The 19,772-nt window shown below is 36.2% G+C and overlaps 1 protein-coding gene across 1 annotated transcript in view; it reads right to left on the bottom strand.

Annotated features, from left to right (window-relative positions):
- Window positions 1-19,772, bottom strand: part of LOC114031462 (AT-rich interactive domain-containing protein 1B-like) — a 550,161-nt gene that overhangs the window by 92,942 nt on the left and 437,447 nt on the right. The window contains 1 exon segment of the mRNA XM_027846531.1: window positions 9,097-9,186. Within this exon segment, the coding sequence (XP_027702332.1) occupies window positions 9,097-9,186 (90 nt within the window).

Raw genomic sequence — 19,772 nt, 5'->3', positions numbered from 1 at the left:
GGCACATGGTAGGTGCTATATAAATTGATTATTATACTATATTAAATAAGTTATATATTAGGGTGTCTAGAAGCCTTAGCCTAGAGTCAGGAAGACCCAAGTTCAAATCCACCCTTAGACACTTATTAGCTGTATGACCTAGGGCAAGTAACTTAAGTTCTGTCTCCCTTGATCCATGGAGAAGGAAATGTCAAACCACTTCATTATCGTTGCCAAGAAAACCTCACGGACAGTTTGGTCCATGGGATCACGAAGAGTTGGACAAGACTGGACAACAACAATGTTATATATTATAACATATTAAATGAAATATATTATATATGCAGTGTTATTATTATTTACAAATTGCCTATTTGTTACTTATCTACAAGCTCATATATATATATGAACATGGGCTTTTTTGGGAATAAAGATGATGAGAGAAGACAAAAATCCTTTAGATAGATAAGTATTATGAACCATATACTGTTATCTCCAAAATGACTCAAAATTTAATTGGATATTCTTTTGAAAATGCACTAATTAAAAGGTAGCAGGATTATGAAACAGATTTGATAGCCAAGTCAAAGGTATAATTCTTGGCAAAATCAAGAAACCTCAGAGAATCACAGAATTAAAATGGGCAATTAGTTGGTTACTAGCCTCCAATAAGACTTCTTTTTTTCTATTTCAGACAGACCACCAAATACTATTGGGGAATCTCAAAAGATGGTGGGAAAAAAAGGGGGAGTACTTAAATATAAGGCCTGAATTATTAATAAGTGAAATAGGAAAAAGGAAGAGGGTAGAAACTGAGAAAGAAGACAGAGATCCCCAAACTCTCAACTACGAGAGAGCATAAAAACTGAATTTCTTCATCAAAGAAGCCTCTTTTAGCAAGTTAAGAGCTGAGCACTGTCAGGGTACCAATAAAATACTCAAGGTTCTCCGAGCCACCAAAAAGCGGAGCACATTTTCCCTTTGGCACATGCAAAATTTATTTTCATGTTGGCATCTGTTAAAACTCACAGAACGACTGCCTTGTTTCTTCACGCCAGTTCAACAAAAGATGTTTCGCCACATGTGTGAAATAATGGTCACACACAGCACCACCTAAGCAGAGGGTGTCTGACTATGAAGGCAAGCTAAAGAGACTTCTTTTTAGAAAGAGCTGCCAGGTTGATACTGGAGCAGAAAATGGAATTAAGAAAATATTGCTGTTACATTTTAATATGTTCAGGGTTTATCTCTCTGCCTGTTTCTCTTTACAACATCAATTGCTTTGAGGAAGACAGAAACTAATGACTCATTCAAGGCTTTAACCCGGACCCCCTAGTGTTCTACCAGCTGTGCTATTAGGTTAACAGGCTGAACTGTTCTCACTTCTTTTCCTGATCCTCCAGCACCCTGTATATACAGAGAGATGCAGTAATATCTCAAGTTTTCCCAATCTTTCCCCACAATGCCCTCTTAGCTACTGACTAGCATAGAAATTCACATCATCTATCATTAATAAATTGGAATCAAGGGAGGGATCTGACTGACCACCCAGATGGTAGTTGGGGACAAAACATCCAACCTTTCCTTACGCAAACTGTCTAAGTTCTGTGTGATGCCAGTTCTAAGCTCGACACTCAGGGCAGAGACCAATGTTTCCATGAACCTGTGAACTGGCAGAAACAAACAAACAACTTTCCATGTGGCCCCCAATTCATCCTGAGAAACCCAGATTTAGAGGTTGAAGGCATAGTAGAGAATCTCTAGCCCAATCTTATCTTTTTACAGAGGAAGAAACTGAGAACCGGAAAGGTAGAGCAATTTGTTCAAGGTCACACCAGGGGCAGAAGCAGAAAGAAAACCTTCGTCCTCCTATGGCACATCAGTACTGCCTTTCTCTTGTAGGATATTTTGATGGACAACTCTTTGTACCTGCTGCTTATTGCAATTCCCCACAAATAAAAGTTGAGTATACTTTATACAAAGCTAAATGAAAACCCATAATGATATTTTCATCAGGTACCTTACTCCTCTAATGAGAGCTCTGATAGAATTTTGAAAAGTTAGCTAAGTAGTATTTCAGCTTCATAAACGACATGATAGAACAAGAAAATGTCAACTAATAAAAATAATAAATGGAGATAAGGCAAAAAATCATTTCCTTCATATATTTAGAAGGCAGATGACTTCCCTAGAAATTGAATTTGAAAGGAAATCGAGGGTTATAGTTATACAAGAGATTTTCTTCTTTCAAGGAGTATCCATAAAAAAGAAAAATTAGATACAGATTGTTTGAAATACCATGAGATTGCATTACTTTGGACATAATTAATTGGGAAAATGTGATAATTGGATAAAGCTGGACTAAAGTTAACCCCTTGTACTAGTGGTTGAAAAAGCATTTGTGAAGCAAATGTAAACAAGAATGTAGGGGACATTTAATAATCTACTTAAAAAAAGTCACCAGTCAAGCATTTCCATTAACATAAAGTGCTGATTATAAATGAGTCTAATATACTCATTAAAGCAACCTTTATTTAGTAACACTTTGTTAATCCATAGTTCAAATGATTACGTTGAACAAAAAGTAATGACATGAGATGTCTTTTAAAAAATACTCTGTAATTGATGTAATCTTTCCTTGCAGTTTAGAGTTCTTAATCATTTTGTATGTCATGATCCTTTTTTTTTTTTGAAACAGTTTAGTAAAGTCTATGGACCCATTCTCGAGATAAGTTTAAAAAAATTTTAAGTGAAGGAAATGCTAAATTTTAGTTAGAGGTTAGTGAAGATATAGATTAAAAGTGCCTTCAGGATGTTATTCTTCTTACTGTATTTGTTTTTTCTGAGGCAATCAGGGTTAATTTGCCAAGGGTCCCAGAGCTAATAAGTGTCTGAGAGTGGATTTGAACTCATGGCCTGATGTTCTACCCACTGTGTCACCTAGCTGCCCAACATTAAAGTTTTAAAACATTTAATAATTTTCTCATTAAAGTATCATCACAATAATGATAGCTAATAATAATATGAATAGCTAACATTTATGTAGTGCTTTAAGGTTTGCAAAGCACTTCCAACCCTTCAATCCTTACTGAAGGTCAGAGAATATGGGTCTATTTCAAGGTGGTATCAGATGCTCCAGCTAATGGCAAAGCTAACAGGTGGCTGGGGAAAAATCTTTTTATTGTTCATTTTTTATATAAGCCTCAAAATGAAAGTAGCATTGACATTTCTGCTAATTGTCTTTCCCCTCTCCAATCTCTCCTTCACACAGCTACCAAAGTAATTCTTCCTCAAGCACCGATCTAACCATGTTACTCTCCAGCTAAAAATTTTCAGTGGCTTTCTCTTCTCAATAGAAGTAAATACAAATTTTTGTTTTTCATTTAAAAACAAGAAAAAAATTTCCATCCCAACGTAATCTGGGCCATTTTTCCAAGACATTTCACAGTGCCTCCCTTCATGTGCTCTGCATTCCAGGCAAACTGGCCAACTTGTGTCTCAAACTTGAAATTCAATCTCCTCTTTCCTTGCCCTTGCATAAGTTGTTTCATGCCTGGAATTTATTTCCTTCTTCCCTTTACCTCTTAGAATCCTTTGCTTCATTTAAGATTGAATTCAGGGGCTGTGCTGTATGGATAGCATTTCCTGATCCCCTTATATTGGTTAATACCCTCCTTGCAATTTACACCATTGTCACCACAGTCTAACCGGCAAAGCCAAGATTCAAACTCGTAGCCCTTTTTCAACAATGTCATTTGAATTGTACCAATCAGATGTATAACTTAGTTGGAAAACTGTGTTTGTGAAAGAGTGAGGTTAGAAACTGTGGCCTGAACCTGCACAAGGTCAGTATCTTGGCAGGTGTTTAAGAGAGAGAAATATTTTACACTGCCAGCAAGCAAACCAAGACTGACTCAATTTTAAGAGGTACAATTGATATGGCAAGCTCAAGACCTTTAATGACGTGAGCAATTTTTATTTGGCTGCTTTGAATGAAACTGAAATCACCGAAGTATGGGACAAAGTGAAATTATTTTTTTAGTCTTGGAAAAGTACCAATTTCTGTTATAACAGTATTAACCAATTTTTATATAATGTTTGAACATCTGAAAAGTCCTTTATAAACATTATCTGAAATGTTCTTTAACAACAATCCATTGAACAAAATACTATAGGTATTACATACATACGTGTGCACACACAAATGTATGTATCATATGTGTGTGTGTATATGTGTGTATGTATGTATGTATATGTCAGTATTACTCCCATTTTGCAGAAGGGGAAACTAATGCTGAGAGATTGAATGATCTGAACAGAGACACATAGTGTCTATCTCAGGATTCAAACCCAGGTATCTACACAAAGGCCAGTGCTCTGGTTACTATACCCCTCTGCCTTTTATAATGGGATTATCTTTGGGATTTTTGCTTCGTTAGGTGAAAAAAAAAATAAAAAGATTTAAGTTTTGACAGAAGTTAGTAAAAAGTGGAACCCAATTAAAAATTTTGGGAAGAAATTTCATTCAGATTTCAAAAATCAAGTTAAGAGCTGCCTGATCAAGAGTAAAGAAAGAATATGATCGTTACAGGGCTGGGACAGGGTTTAAATACTACAGGGGCATGTGGGATAAAGAAACTTGGAAACCTGATATTCCATAATGCCAAATTACAAGTAAGCTAATACAAACGAAATCACAGACATTTATGGTATAGGCATTCAAACTATTTTGACTAAGTTTTTTTTTCCTCCCCTTAATGGCTTACAAAGGGAATATCTAAAATGCTTGAACACAACCCATCTGTTACACTCTTTTGGTGGATATCATTTCTACTGCCAAAATGAAATTTAAATTTACTGTAATATAGCCACTGATAACTATCACTCTCTGAAGACTCACTTCTATGTAAGGGTTAGATTTCTGTGATGCTGTTGACACATAGTAGTCAAGTGTCTTGTAAAATATCTAGCTTAAAAAAAAAAACCAAAAAACAACAGCAACAACAAAACCTCGTACAACTTGTTTACCTACTCTCCTGCAACTAATTAGCATGTAATATTATTCTCAACGGGGCAAGTAGGTGGCGCAGTGGATAGAGTGCCAGGCCTGGAGTCAGGAAGACTCTTCTTGAGTTCAAATCTCACCTCAGATACTTATTAGCTGTGTGGTCCTTGGGAAGTCACTTTACCCTGTTTGCCTCAGTTTCCTCATCTGTCAAATGAGCTGGAGAAAATGGCAAACCACTCCAGTATCTTTGCCCAAAAAACCTCAAATGGGGTCATGAAGAATTGGACACAGTTGAAAAAATGACTCAACAAAATATTATTCCAACATATATCATGTCATTTGGTAACCATAGTAGTCTACACAGGATATGATTTCTCTCTAATCAGGTATAACAGGAACAAAACCAAAAACATTTCAGCTTAATTTGATGACAATTATGCCTCCTTTAACAAAATGGAGAAAGAAGAAGATTTAAGAGGTGGGAGCCTGTTGTAGGAAGGAGGGCTCAGCTGAGGAGTAAGTTGGCTGCTGTTCAGGAGCCTTACAAGATCTCATCCTGGGTCCTTTCCACGTAGATCTGACAAGCACAGAACGGTGCCCCAGTACCGCCTCCAGCAACAGAATACATTTTGCAGTACATCACAGAATTGCAATGGCATCAATTCTGCATACAATCCTTGTCCAAACAGAAAAGTTCTCAGTGGTCCTATTTTAGCATATCTCAAGGACTAATTAAATCCTCATTACTATCTTCTAATTATTCTACTACTATGGGAATTCACTGAGCAAGTCCCCGATGGTACATTAGATGAAAAGGGTTAAATAACCTGTGTTGATTTTGAGACTCCTGATCTGTTTCAGACCTTTAGCATACCATCAGCATTATCATGAATATTTAACTACATACCACTGTGAAAATTAAAAGGGGAAAATAATTAGCAGGTTTTCAAAAAAATTAATTCTGACCTCTATACATTTGCCCTAATAAATAAACCTTCTTCAAATGTTTTCCCTAAATAGTGGTCGAGTGTAAGATCATTAATTGTTCTCATTTAAGCTAAAACTTGAGAGGAGTAAAAAACAAAACAAAACATTTTCATATCAATAAACCTGAATTTTGGCTACTTACCTACCTTTATAAAAGAGAATCTTCTCTCTCCTTTTAACAAAAGATAACGGTAAATTGGTTAAGAAGCATCTTTTTAGTTTTTCTAATTTATTCTGATAGCAATTGTGTGCGCATGATATATAAACTATGTCTGTAATTTAGTTTACAGTATACATGTATAATTTTCCAAGTTTGGGGGAAAATGCTAATTGCTACCCTAATGACATGAAAGGTGGTGAAAAAATTCCCCAAACTTTGTAACAAGTTCTTCAGGTTCTAGTAATTTAGACAGATTCACCTTCCCCCCACCCCGGTCTAGTGTTGAAGATAAAGTAACATAATATTTTAAAAATAAGAAATCAAATTTGACATAAAAACAAATGCAAATATATATGACCAATGAAAATAGGTCATAATACAAAAGTTATTTCCCAAGTTATCCTCTCCCTCTCTTGCATCCTAAATGTTCACCAGCACACATACCTACACAGATAAGAACACACCCAATTGCAGATTCACCCAGAAGACCATATTTAGAGATATTTTTTTTTCCTGTAAAATTCTTAATACAATATTCCTGAGCAGGGGGTGGATAGCCTTAGGCTGACAAACATGAAAATCCCATCAGGGTGCTGAATAGTCAAGGAATGAAGAATAAAATGCAATAAAATACTTTCAATATATAAACATGATTTTTCAGACTGCTTACTTTAACATTCAGCACCATAACAGCTCTGATCCTACCTCTGTCAATCTAGCTGCAGGATTTCTGACAATGAATTTTTAGAAATGTGGACTTTTGGGGGGAGGATTCCATGGACTACTAAATATATTAGAAGAAAATTTCTCTGCATTTATTTACTTCTCTAAGCAAAGGGAAGAAATATTCATTATAGAGGTACGATGGGTTAAATCACATTTTAACACAAGAAGCTCAATTTTTATGTTTTTTTTTTTTTTTTAGTGGCTTAGCACACAGCTGGCATTCAATAAGTATTTATGAAATGTATGCATGAATGAATGAATGAATGAAAGATCAGTTTAATCACTGATCTAAACCATTAAACAATTAACAGATGACTGAAGATCAGGTGTCTTCAACAGCAACAATGGTACATTTGGGTTAATTTTTGTTATTTGTTTTGCATTTACATCAGCAGATGATAAGCACAGTTCCCCTTAGAATTCCCTAAACCACACACTCCTCCAAAGTTTGGCTAAAGACAAATTAAAGAAAGCTGAGAATCAATTAATGCCAAAGTTTTTCCCCCTATAATGTGAAGCTTCCCAGTTCCGTGGTTTGCCTGATCAATGAAAGAACACTGAAGGGGATGGGTCCAAAATGCACACTTGTTCACAAAACCCAATAGTATGAGTCTGGCTATGCATTTTTTATCTTCTTTCTAAAGTGAATGGCAATTGTTAGCTATCTACACAATTGACAATTTATATATTTATGCTTCAACTATCAATTTACAAATGAATTAAAACATCACAGAGAATATTTGGAGGTCAGGGGAAATAAAGACTTAAAGAGACAAGCACGAGAGGCAGTTATGGAATAGGAAACTGAGGCACTGAGAGGCTGTGACCTGAATAGGGAAAAAACCTAGCCTTTTGGAATTTTTCTCCTTACCTCCTTTTCTCCCTCCCTTCTTTTCCCTCCCCTTAGAGGTATAGCTGTAAGTTTAAGACCCTCAAGTAAAACAATTTAGAAGAGATTCTCTTACTCTGGGGTGAGGACCACAATAATCAGGCTTTCTTTGAGGCCCCCTTGGCTGCCTATTATGGGGGGCTACTTCACTTGTATATGGAGAGAGATGGCAGCTGGCAAGGGCTATATTCTTTGCTTTGACTCTAGCTTGCCCTTCATTATCTTTCGTACCACTTCATGGGACCAAAGTCACATGCAAGAACAATTTAGACCCTGCTCAATGGAGACAGACAGGACATTTACAGATCTTGCTCACCTCCCAAAAAATGAGAAAAAAGAATGTAAATATATGCTCTGATCATTAAGTCATGACAGTACCCTTACAACTAGAACAATGTATTAATGATCAGAGCATTATTAATCCACTTCAAAGTTTCTTTTTTACTGAAAACTGAAGAACTTCTTTATTCTCCACTAAATATAAAACAATTTAAAATATCCTGTTTTTCTAAATCAGTATTTCAATTTGGTAATATATTTTTTAAAACAAAAGCAATTTTAATGTTTTAAACTTCAAACTGTAACACATTATCTATACGTTAAGTGTATATATCTTGATATCATCAATCTTTCAGAAGCTGGATGCCAAATGGACAATTCTTATTCTTTTGGTGATCTGGCATGGAGGGTGCTGGGACTGGTGTCAGGGAGGCAAGTTAGAAGGAATAACTACAGTAAGACAGATAGTTGGCTGTGACACTGACCCCTCCTCCACAGTATATCTTGGTTTGCACTGAAATCAACCCTTCATGCTTTATGACAGTATCAACTTTAGCATTCTGGGGAAGAAACAGTAGGGCGGGAAAGAGATGAGGGAACAAGGCCTTGACCAGGGCAGAAATAAATATGGCAGGTGGTAAGGATGCTGGATGGCTGGTGCTCTCAGAAAGGTATTCCGCTGCAAAAATCACGGTGGATTCAGAAAATGTGGGTGTGAATCATAGCTTTATTGGTAATTAGCTATATAACCTCAAACATATCTTAAAATTTCTTTGGATTTCATTTCCTAATCTCTAAAACAATTAGTTTAGGATTTTGTGAACAAGGAATGAGTCTAGATGGTGAAAATTTCAAACTATATAATTTAAAACATTTTATTTCATTAGTACCCATATCTAAGCCACTTTACTCAAAACTCCTATTACATAACCAATTTGGAACAGGGGAGAGAGAGAGGAGGTTACCACTGTTCTTTTTAAAACAAAGAGTCAGGTAGCTAAGAAAATTAAATTAAGGCTTAAATACTAGAAACACAATAGGTATGGATTGTACAAATTAAAGACCAACCTCGTTCCTGTGGCATTGGTGACTGGCTCAAGGCTGGATGGGAACTGGATTCTGATTGGCTACCAGGAGGCTGAGGTGGCATCTGACTGCCTGTAAAACATAGGAAGGAAAGTGGGGTAGGGGTGGGGGGGAACCCTTTGCATTAATGTTGCCATTGTGTAAAACCAACATAGCTAAATTTCTTAATCTTGGTGATTTAAAAATTTATTAGCTATACACAGGACCCCACCCACCACCCCAGCTCAACAGGTTTGATCTTCTACAACATTTTTCTTTTTCCTTTTAAATTGAAGAGAGAGCATGCATAAACATTATTTAGCAACAGGCAGGCTGAAATGTTCAATTTCTCATTGAGTGAATTCCCAACCTCACTGACATGATCCAATTTATAGCTGTGAATCTCCTGACACACATTTCTGCAAGAGGGTTTAACGAAATCCAAGTCTGCTGAACAATACAATAGGACCCATCTAGTCGAGTTTAAACAGGCCTCCAACCAGGCAGGCATGGACGGCTGCCAAGAATTTTTCATTGGTAATATTCAGTCAATACAGAAATTACTAATATCAACAGATTTAAGGAATCTTTCAATCAATGGGCATAACATAACCTTCAGGGAAAACTTGTAAAAAGCTTCACTAGTAGTTCATGGTTACAGAAGAGTGAGGGATTTAATCTTCCCCCACTTCGACTTGCGTTTGCATTTTCATCCACGCAGTTTGGAACACAATGGCTCGTTAAATGTTTTAACATGTATTAATTTTGTCTCCTCAGCTACACTGTAGGCTACTTAAGAGTAAGGAGCACATATGCTTCTTTGCATCTTCCTTACCATCCAGCAAAAAGTCTTAATCATTTTGTGGCACACAAACACTCAGGGAATAAAAGTTACTTCCTGATAAACACTTTGTTAGCTCTTGGATTTTGGAATATGAATTAAAAGAAAAAATTCTTAATGTATAACTGACCCAAAGAAAAATGTAGCAATGTACCTACAGAAAGTAGGCTGCATAGCCAGCAGAGGCTTATATTTAGAAATCTAAGAATCTTTTGAGGTGTTTGTAAGTCTATTCTAACCCACTTTCTGGCTTAGGAGGTCCACATCTTAACTATAATGCTAACAAACATTATGGGACACTGGCAATAAATCCGACATTATAAAGGCATCTGGGTTCCTGCACTGGTGGGAAAAGAACAAGGAACTATCTCATTCTGTATCCTCCACTCCTTAAAACAAGTTAGTAAGATAAAAGGAAAAAGGAAGGGAAAAAACCTTAATTTTATCTTTTGGTTTGAAAGATAGGTGATTGAGAGAGATCAAGCTGATGCCCATCACCACTGGCCACCCTAAGGGCCAAGTCTTCATTAATTACCTATATAATTTTAAAGTATCAGAATTCAATAAAGAAAGATGTTAATGTACTGAGGAATATCACCAATTCATCTGGGCAAAGGATCATGTCCTAACCCTTGACACAGAACTTGGTGTTGTACAGTTAAAAAGAAACTCTCCCGGGTTTCTACAAGATGGCAACTCTGTCATGCCATGCAACCAATGTGCCAGAGTGCTGAGAAGGAAGGAGAACAAATCCCAGATGTCCCCCAGGACTGACATTCATAGCTAATTCCGAAGCAACAGTGAGTCTGTGACAGCCAGAGTGGCTGAAGAACCATTTTTCAGTTTAAGGTTAACAGAAATAAAGAGTTGTGAAAAACATTTTTACACTAAAATAGTTCTCAAATTGTTTTCTGGGTCTTCTTCTTACTTTCAAATAAGTATGCAAAATATACCAAAGAGATTTCTGAGTGCTCCTGGGGTTCAACTGCCACTCTTTCTCCCAGATGAGGTGAAAAATGAACAGTTGAATTGGTAGCCCCTGAGAACTGTTGCCATATGAAGTCAACAGGGGTTGCTCTTGCATTAGAACAAAACTTACATGGATGAAACAGTGGGGCAAAAAGCACAAGACATGTTTAGCCATGGAAGTCCCTTCGCAAGTACATCTGAATTTAACACTAATTAAATATAAAATAAAAACTGCTTACATTGTGGATAAAAAAACACCAAGAAACAGAATTTATCTTATATGATGGATTTTTCTTTGAAATAAAAGGACTGAACTCAAGTTTGACTATCCACCTTGCCACATGTCAACTAGTAAGACAGTATGTTGCTATTATGGAACATCTTTAGGCCGTAGGGATCTATAGTCTATTTAGAAACTCTAAGGCACACTACCATCAAATATTGCCTTTTCTTTATCTCTTTTTAAAAGTCACTCAGGAATCAGCTGCAGCAAGACAGTAAGTGCTTACATTATAACGAACACTTCTGTATGACAGACTGAATTCTGTGACTCAAGACCGTAAACAAACAGTAATTCTATGTTAACACAGGACACTACTACTTTCACTGCATATGCCTGAGGCACTGCTCTTAGACAGAATATTTCAAATGAAAATAAAAAATGCTTTAGGAAACTATCCATAAATTCGTAAATTACTACCACAGTCTGGGACACTGCTGGTTGTCCAGCAAAGTTTCCAAGACAGGTATTGCTTTAACACAGCAGTTAATTCCTTTGAGATTTCTTCAAAAGCAGACGAGAGACATTTTCATGGCAAACATGCATGCATTAACCCAGAGTTTTTAACCCACACTTTGCAACCCACCCCCTCCCACCTGTAGTAGTGTCTCTGGCAGTGTGAGAACCTTATCCTCACCAGCAGATGTGCAGGCACAGCCCTAGCAGATGATGAATTTAAAAGCATGTTGTGGGTAAAGGATGGAATTATGGCAATTAAAATGAATTATTTCTATGGCCCAAATAAATGAGAACTTGGGCCCACTTGGAATTAAATGAAATGAGCACCTAAAACCAAGAACGTTTTTGTATGGTACTTAATAGTCCCAAGTAAAATCTTTCAAACAAAGTTTGGTGATTCCACTAAGGGAGAATATTGATATGCACAGAAAAAATACAAAACCAACCAAACAAAAATACCAAAAAAAAAAAAAAAAAAAAAAAAAATGGAGGTATAAAATTAAAAGCTAGCTTTGCAAAGGAGCCCCACATTTTACTCACCTACATCTGTGGAGATGCATCGGTGTAAAATACAAGACTGAAAACAATGCTATGAGTTAAAACTGAAGCATGAAGACAGCACCCCAAGACCCTCATTAATCTGGCCACTTTAGCTAGGAAAACATTTTTTTTCCCAATGACTTCTCAAAATATATCACATTCTATATAACATCTGGTGCAAGACAATGAGTGAAGATTCAGGAAGGCCTCTGAGCTGACTTATAATCTGTTCATTTAAAAATCTCAGTATTTTTTTTAAGATAGTGTTTTAAGTCCGTATTTTCCATTTTATGCAAAGAGCTTTCAAGAAATGAGGCAAGTTAAATGTTTGAGGGGCATGGAACTGGATTTTTTAGATATGACAGAATGGGGCCAAAGCTGGCAGGGGGACAGATGATGGCCTAATCATCATTTAACTTTATAACATTTATAATTGTCAAAGCATCCGGTATCTAGTCAATCAGACAAATAATGTACTGTATTATTCACAATGGGAGAACTGAGGCACATAGAGGTTTTGTTTTTCTTTAGGTAATAGAAAACAATGGGGAAAAATTACTTTAAAAAACACTCAACTAGAATCTAGATCCCTTGTGAACACAATCTGTGTCTTTCTATTTCCTTTACCATCCAATAATCTCAAATATAAGGACGAATACATAGTAGATAATTAATACTTGTTGAACAATTTCTCTGAGAAATATGATTAGAATAGTAAGCTATAATACTAAAAGCTATAACCATCTATAACCAGTGTAGCTTGGTCTCATGATTCTAGGTAATGCTGCTAGTAAAGAAAAGTTCCACCAGTGATCTGCATTTGCAAAAAAATAAAAATCACTGGAAAAATAAAAATACACATAAGAATAAGTCACACAAACCTTAACATAAAAGGCACAATTTCTTTACCTCCCCTTCAAAAAAAAATGCCTAAGTCTAAGATATATTAGGTATTAAGTACTTAGGTCTGCATAGTTCTAGGACTTAACTAGTAACTCCCTAATACAATCCTAACTAGCAATCTCCCTAATACAAACTGCTTTTTTCCTCCCTGTTTTCCTATTTCTCTTCTCTACCCAGTTTGAGACTAACATATTTGCTGAAACATTAAAAAATACACTAAAGAATAACTACTGGCAACTTTATTTCCTCCTTTCTCCCTTTTTAAGTTCAGAAAAAGCAGGAAATTTCCTTTCCTAATGTACAGTCTTACTGTCACTTTTTATTTTATTTAAATCACAGTTTGACAGCCACCTTTGAGGCCTGGAGGACAGATTCATTCCAGGACTTAAAACTCTACTTTAAGGATAAGGGTAATTATGTTCAGGTCCTGAAGGGAAATATTGTTGCCCCTTGATGAACTAACAGCTGCATTACCAAATTTTGGCTGTAACAGAACAAGCAAGCCCTGAAACTCTGAACCTTTAATGAGGTAGAATTAAAATGGTATTCTTCTCCTTCAGCAGAGGTATGTCAGCACCTGGGACAGGGAAAGGAACATTTTTGCTATCTGTATCCCCTCTTCAACACAAGTACATATTCCACATTCCTGTCCTGATGTCGGTGGCTCCTTGATTAGTGATTTTGTATCAAGTACATCTAGTCTATGTTTCCAATTTTGATACTTGTAATTTTACTATAAAAATCTGAAAACTAGCTTTGTTTCAAATTGGATAGGGCAGAGTTCTTTGCATGAGAACGAGACAATCCAAATCTGATTGAATTCAATTACTATGTATATGCAAGGTGCTATACGGGATACAAAGATGAACAGGACAAAGGTCTTTGCTATTAAAGGACTTGATTCAAAGGACCTTTGAGAGAATCCTCAAAATGTGTCAAGACCAGCAAATACTAAGGCTGCTTGGATCGGTACAATGCAGCATAGAAAAGAATTTTATTATTCTATTTAGGAAATAGTAAAATTGGTGTTACTCTAACCTCCATAAACTTCCTTAAGTTTGGAGGCTGGTATTCTCTTTCTCCTTTACTATAGATCAAAGGTTAATGCTCACCTGATCAGGAATTCAGAGATCCTCAGTCCCTAGGGGCAAAGTCATTGGCATAGTCCCCTGGATTTGACTGGGAAATCCATCTTCACTACACCATTCAGTTGACAAGAAAAAAATTAAGATGACTGGCGTATGCCCTACACAAGAATTTTTCCCACAGACTTTTACGGACTAGAAACAGTACTATTTATGCTTTACATATCAATACTGATGATAAAACAAACGGAGATAATGACAATCCAGGAGCCTCAGGCTTCACAAAGGCCCAGCTCCCTAACAGGAGTCAGAATTTGTCCTTTGTCTCCTTATTTCACATTTTAAACACATAATGCTTCCCTTTTTCATAGAGAAAGTTCAAGAGTCCAATAGTTTAGCCAGTGAATATTCCTATTATCACTGTGAAGTTCACAACACTATTTTCTGCTGACATATTAAGGTATATGAATTTAAAAGGTCTAAACAAGTTTGCTACAAATTAAATTACAGAACAGAAAAAATAGAACTCAAATTTCCTAAAAACCACTGTTAAAAAGCCCACCCTTCATCAAAGTCAAAACTAGGATCCTCAAAAAGAGACATATTTTATGCACTCACATTTTATATCTCAGTAGTATATAGTTCTTTATAATATTATCACAGAACTTCAAATCACCTGTTGGTATACAATTCTCATGAATACATAACTTTTCTAAAGAGTAAACTGAAAGGTGAAATTAACAATGTAAGAGAATTAATAGGGATTTTTAAAAAAATCACAGTGGTATTTTTCATGTAGGTAAATTTTCTTTTCTTTCTTTTTTGTTGGTAGTGGGGAAGCAGGAATGAAAGGTTGGGCGATCCCTGGGAAACATACTTCTTATTCACCTTGCTAGGAAGTCTGTGTTTATATAATTCTGAAAACTGGAAGAAAAGTCATAAACACGATACTACATTCAAGGAGACTAGATATTCAACAATGAGTGGCTACCAGCTAAATCTCTTCTAATCCCTGCTTTAAGTTGAAGGAAAAGACAGAGGTACTGGGAACTGAAGAGATCAGGCAGTTTATATTTCTCTCACCAGGACAAATTAATTAAAACAAAACCTAATTAATTCTCCCCTCTTACCCATTCTTCTTCTCCCCAATATTTCTGCTCTAAGATTTTTTTTTTGTTTGAGAAGCTTAATATTTGGCTGCCTTGTGAAGAAATGGGTACAGTGACACATGAAAGACTTGTATTCATCGTATAATTCAGAATAGGGGGAAAAATCGACTGCTGTGCATTTAAGATTCTAACAACCTTGCAATTTTGTATAGTCGTTTCCCCCACCCGTTCTTTTGAAGAAATCTGCTTTTATTCTGTTAATAACTAACCACAGTTGCAGCAGCATGGATCCGATTAGCAGTTCTTATGGTACAAAGGGGAGAGGAAAAAAAAGCTGTGAACAGGGTTGCCAATTTGTCCACCTGGGCCCCCAGGAGAAAGATTAGATGAGGCGCCTGCCTGCTCCCTTTTTTTCCCACTTGATCGCTGTTCTATACTGCCTGATAGAGACAGGCCTTTTCAAAGCCAAGTCACTGCCTTTTTTTTTTCTTTAATGAAAGTTTCACTTGTCTCCATCTTCCGTCATACATTCTCTGTCTGTGCCTCAACACAGTATAACTCTATGAAGACAATCAAGGACGATATGAAAAGAACTAGAAATTATTCCTTAAAAAAACAAGACAAACCAAAAAAACTTCACAGATTGAGTCTGCGATATTATTTCATGCACATATATGTAAACGTATAATCTTAATGGAGTACACACCTATTCTATATCTGAATTTTTTTTACCTAAAAATGTATTTTTAAAAAGTTAAGTAATAATTCAAATCATAAAATGAAATATACTATGTAATTAAGTAACCTTTAAATTATATGCACCATAGACATTTAAATCTGGAGATTTCCTCTCAACAATTCTAATTTAGACTTATATAAATTGTTCTACTTTACCAAGAAATCAGTCCTATTTGGGATCTAAAACCCTCAACTCCAAAAGTCTCTGATTATGTAAAGTTTAAATGATAGCAAGGCGTATACTATAAGCCAGAGTTGGAAGACCAGAAAAGAATTCCAAGATTCTGATAGAAATTTCCATAGTATATCAATTTGTGTGAATAACTATGTTTGATTTTTTTCTCTATCTGCAAACTCTTTAACAGTAGACAAATATCTGTTCATTTTAAATTGCTTTGTAAAGGAACTCAATATGGCACGTCACTAAATACTTTTTTGCTAACTACAACAGCTATATAGAAATTCTTTTTTAAAATAAATAATTTATGAGCCAATCTCTTTTTTAATGACTAGTGGCTTGGTTATGGGGAAAGCTTTGATCAGCTGGTCTGTGGTAGCAGTGCCTGAGGAGGGGGCGAAGGAAGAGGAGGTGGTATGCACAGTGCAAGCCTTTCAGAGGTCAGTTAGAATCTTCCCCATCTACTGAGGGAAGAACCACACAATCTTTTTGTAATGACACATTCATATGAGAATGAAAAAGGTACTGTTGGCTGGGCCAAAGTTAAATGTAACCTTGGCATTACCCGATGATCATCTCAAGGGATGCAGCATCCAGATGAGGTACATCAGGAAGGGCATCTATGTCCTAAAATGCATCCTGATGTCTTCTGTGCTGTCTCTATCCTCAAGTAACCAAGTTCTGAATGACAACGTGCAATTATAATGAAACTGCTTCATTAATAGAAGTAGTATCCTACATGTTTTAAGTTACTTCCAAATACATAGGACGTGAAGCATCATGGTATAGAGAAAGGATATGGAGCTAGAAGAAGTGAGTTTAAATTTTGACTCTGCTAGGTATTTGTTAGCTTTGTGACCTTGAGCTATTACATATCTCTGAGCCTCAATCTCCTCAACCATAAAAGAAAGGGTTTGACTATGATCTCTATAGACCCTTTCAATTCTAAATAATAAAATACAAATGTATGAGTATGTATGAATATATACACACATATAAATATTGCATGCATATGTGTATGTTTATATAGACACACCTATGTGTGTGTGTATATATATATATGTATATACACATACGTATCTATATCTATATTTACATCTCCTAAAGTCCGAAATACATTGATGGGCTAATATCCAACATGTACTTAAAAAGTCAAATTCAGTGTTCATTCAGCTTATGCTGACTTCAGCTGTTTTGTTAATATGAACATTTCTGGCTAATGTTCTGAACAAATCTTTTGACAGTTTCCTGTATATTCTTGGTTAGTAGCCTCTACTGAAGTTAAGGTTATTCAGCTAAATAAGACACATTTCTGATTTTAACCATAACATTTATACGGGACATTCTTATGTGGGTTGATCAGGATCAGAGCAATCCTGATACATACAAGTCTAGACAATATGAAGAATTGTCTTAATACTTTTCTAGGTACCAGAGAGGGTTTAAATAGTCAGAGGGATAGAGTATAGAAGATAACCTCCCAGGTAAGTTGACAGACAAACCTCTTTAGAAGTTACAGTTTCAAGTGGGTAAATATTCTAAAAGAGGAGGGAGAAAGGTCACTTTGTGCAAAGGAGTTTTCATGAGATACCCAGATAGGGAGGAACTAGATAAAAGATGGTAGTAGTAATAGTATTGGTAGTGGTGGTAGTGGTAGTAATAGTAGCTGCAGCAGCAATAATAGTAACTATAGTAGTAGCAGTAGTAGTGGTGATGGTGGTAGCGGTACTACTGGTAGCAGTAATGATGGTGGTGGTGGTGGTGGTAGTGGTAGTAATAGTAGCAGTAGCAGCAGCAATGATAGTAGTAACTATAGTAATAGTAGTAGTGGTGGTGGTGGTAGTGATGGTGGCAGTAGTACCGGTAGTAGTGGTGGTGGTGGTAGTGATGGTGGCAGTAGTACTGGTAGTAGTAAGCATCAATAGCCAACCTTTTTATAGCACTTTAAGGGTTGCGAAGCATTATGCTATCTAATTTGATTCTCACAATAGCCCTGTGAGATGGGTGCTTTTACAATCCCCATTTTACAGATGAGAGGCAGAACAAGGTTATATGTTTTGCCCAGAGTCTCACCCAGCTAGTAAGTGTCTGAGGCAATTATGTGAATTCATGTCTTCCTGACTCCAAGTCCAGCATTCTATCCACCAGGCCAGCTAATTGCTACTTATTGCAACTTAAAATTACAAAACGATTGAGACAAACATATTTTCTTTGCAGTTGAGTCATATATTTTCCAACTTATCATATGTGAATCTTTTAAACTACATAATAAATTCAATTTCTTATAACTAATCTACATGAGTACTTAGACAATCTCTACATTACTGAAAGATAACATATGGCAAAAAATAAATTCATGAGAAATTCAGGACCATGCCGCACCTTAAAAAAAAAAAAACAAGCCTTTTCCTATTCCCTTTTCTTTTTTTCATCATTTACTTCAAATTTCTCGGGTGTGTACCATTGTAGATCAGGAGGCTTTTCAAAACATAAGCCTGTCAATGGGACAGGATCCCATATCACTGAAGTTTGGTTAATAAACAGGCAAGACTCAGGGGGTGATTTGCCAATCGTTATTTTCTTTCTACTCCCCAACTCAGAGCAGAAGGACTTTACATACTTTTGTGGTGGGAGCCTCCATACAAGGGTCATGCAGAACTACACAGAGCATAAGACGAAAAAATGACTGATTAAAAAACTGTATATTACTCAGCAGGAGGGGAAGTAAGGTTGAATCTGCTACTGGCTTGAATTATGACTCCAACTCAGAGATTTAGAGATTACGTACGTGGTGATTCATGGGCTCCCTTCATCAAACTGCTCCAGGTGAGCTATAGTTTAAAAACGTAGAACCACAGTCACTCTCCATTATAAGAGATTATGAAAACAGGGTAAGGAGAAAAAAATCACTCAACTTTTCAGCTCAGTAAGTTTTTCCTTGTTAATTTTTTCTTTCTGATGAGCTCATGATACTACTCTAATTCCATTTTAATGATATAGTAAAGAACTATGCATGGTGAAAAATCCAGGAGTAACACCTATATCTGAATGAGCTATGGCTTAATAACAGATTCCTAAAACGAGTTTTGCTTTTATTCACTTAAAAGCAGTCCCAAATATAGGAATGAGAGCCAGGTTTGATAGTTTAAATTGAATGTATTTGGATTTTGTGAATTTCATTTAAAACAATATCTCTGGATTCTCCTGGTGATGCTCTATTGATGGCAGTGATGGAACACCACAATCTCAAACAAATCAAAACTGCAGGCAACCGAAAGGGAAATGAGAAGTACATGGGGGAGGGGGGTGGGGTGGGGTGGGGTATGAAAATGGCTGCAAACTATTTCAAACAATAACTTCTCTTTTGTGGAGAACAAACAAAAACAAAAAACCAAGTCAGGGATGTCTTTCACTTGGAAAAAGGGGTGAGCTGGTCATGTAGAAAGAATGAGAGAGACTGGACAGACAGTCAGAGTGCTACACTGATACCCCAAACATCTCACAAGAACCTGCAGGACTTTATATTACTGGATATATGGGGACATACAGAATGAAATAAATGAGTCACAAAGGAGTG

The sequence above is a fragment of the Vombatus ursinus genome, unplaced genomic scaffold (genome assembly GCF_900497805.2).
Source record: "Vombatus ursinus unplaced genomic scaffold, bare-nosed wombat genome assembly UNPS02015175.1, whole genome shotgun sequence".
Classification (NCBI taxonomy): domain Eukaryota; kingdom Metazoa; phylum Chordata; class Mammalia; order Diprotodontia; family Vombatidae; genus Vombatus; species Vombatus ursinus.
Note: the sequence above shows the minus strand (reverse complement) of the source record. Positions and strands in the feature narration are given on the sequence as shown.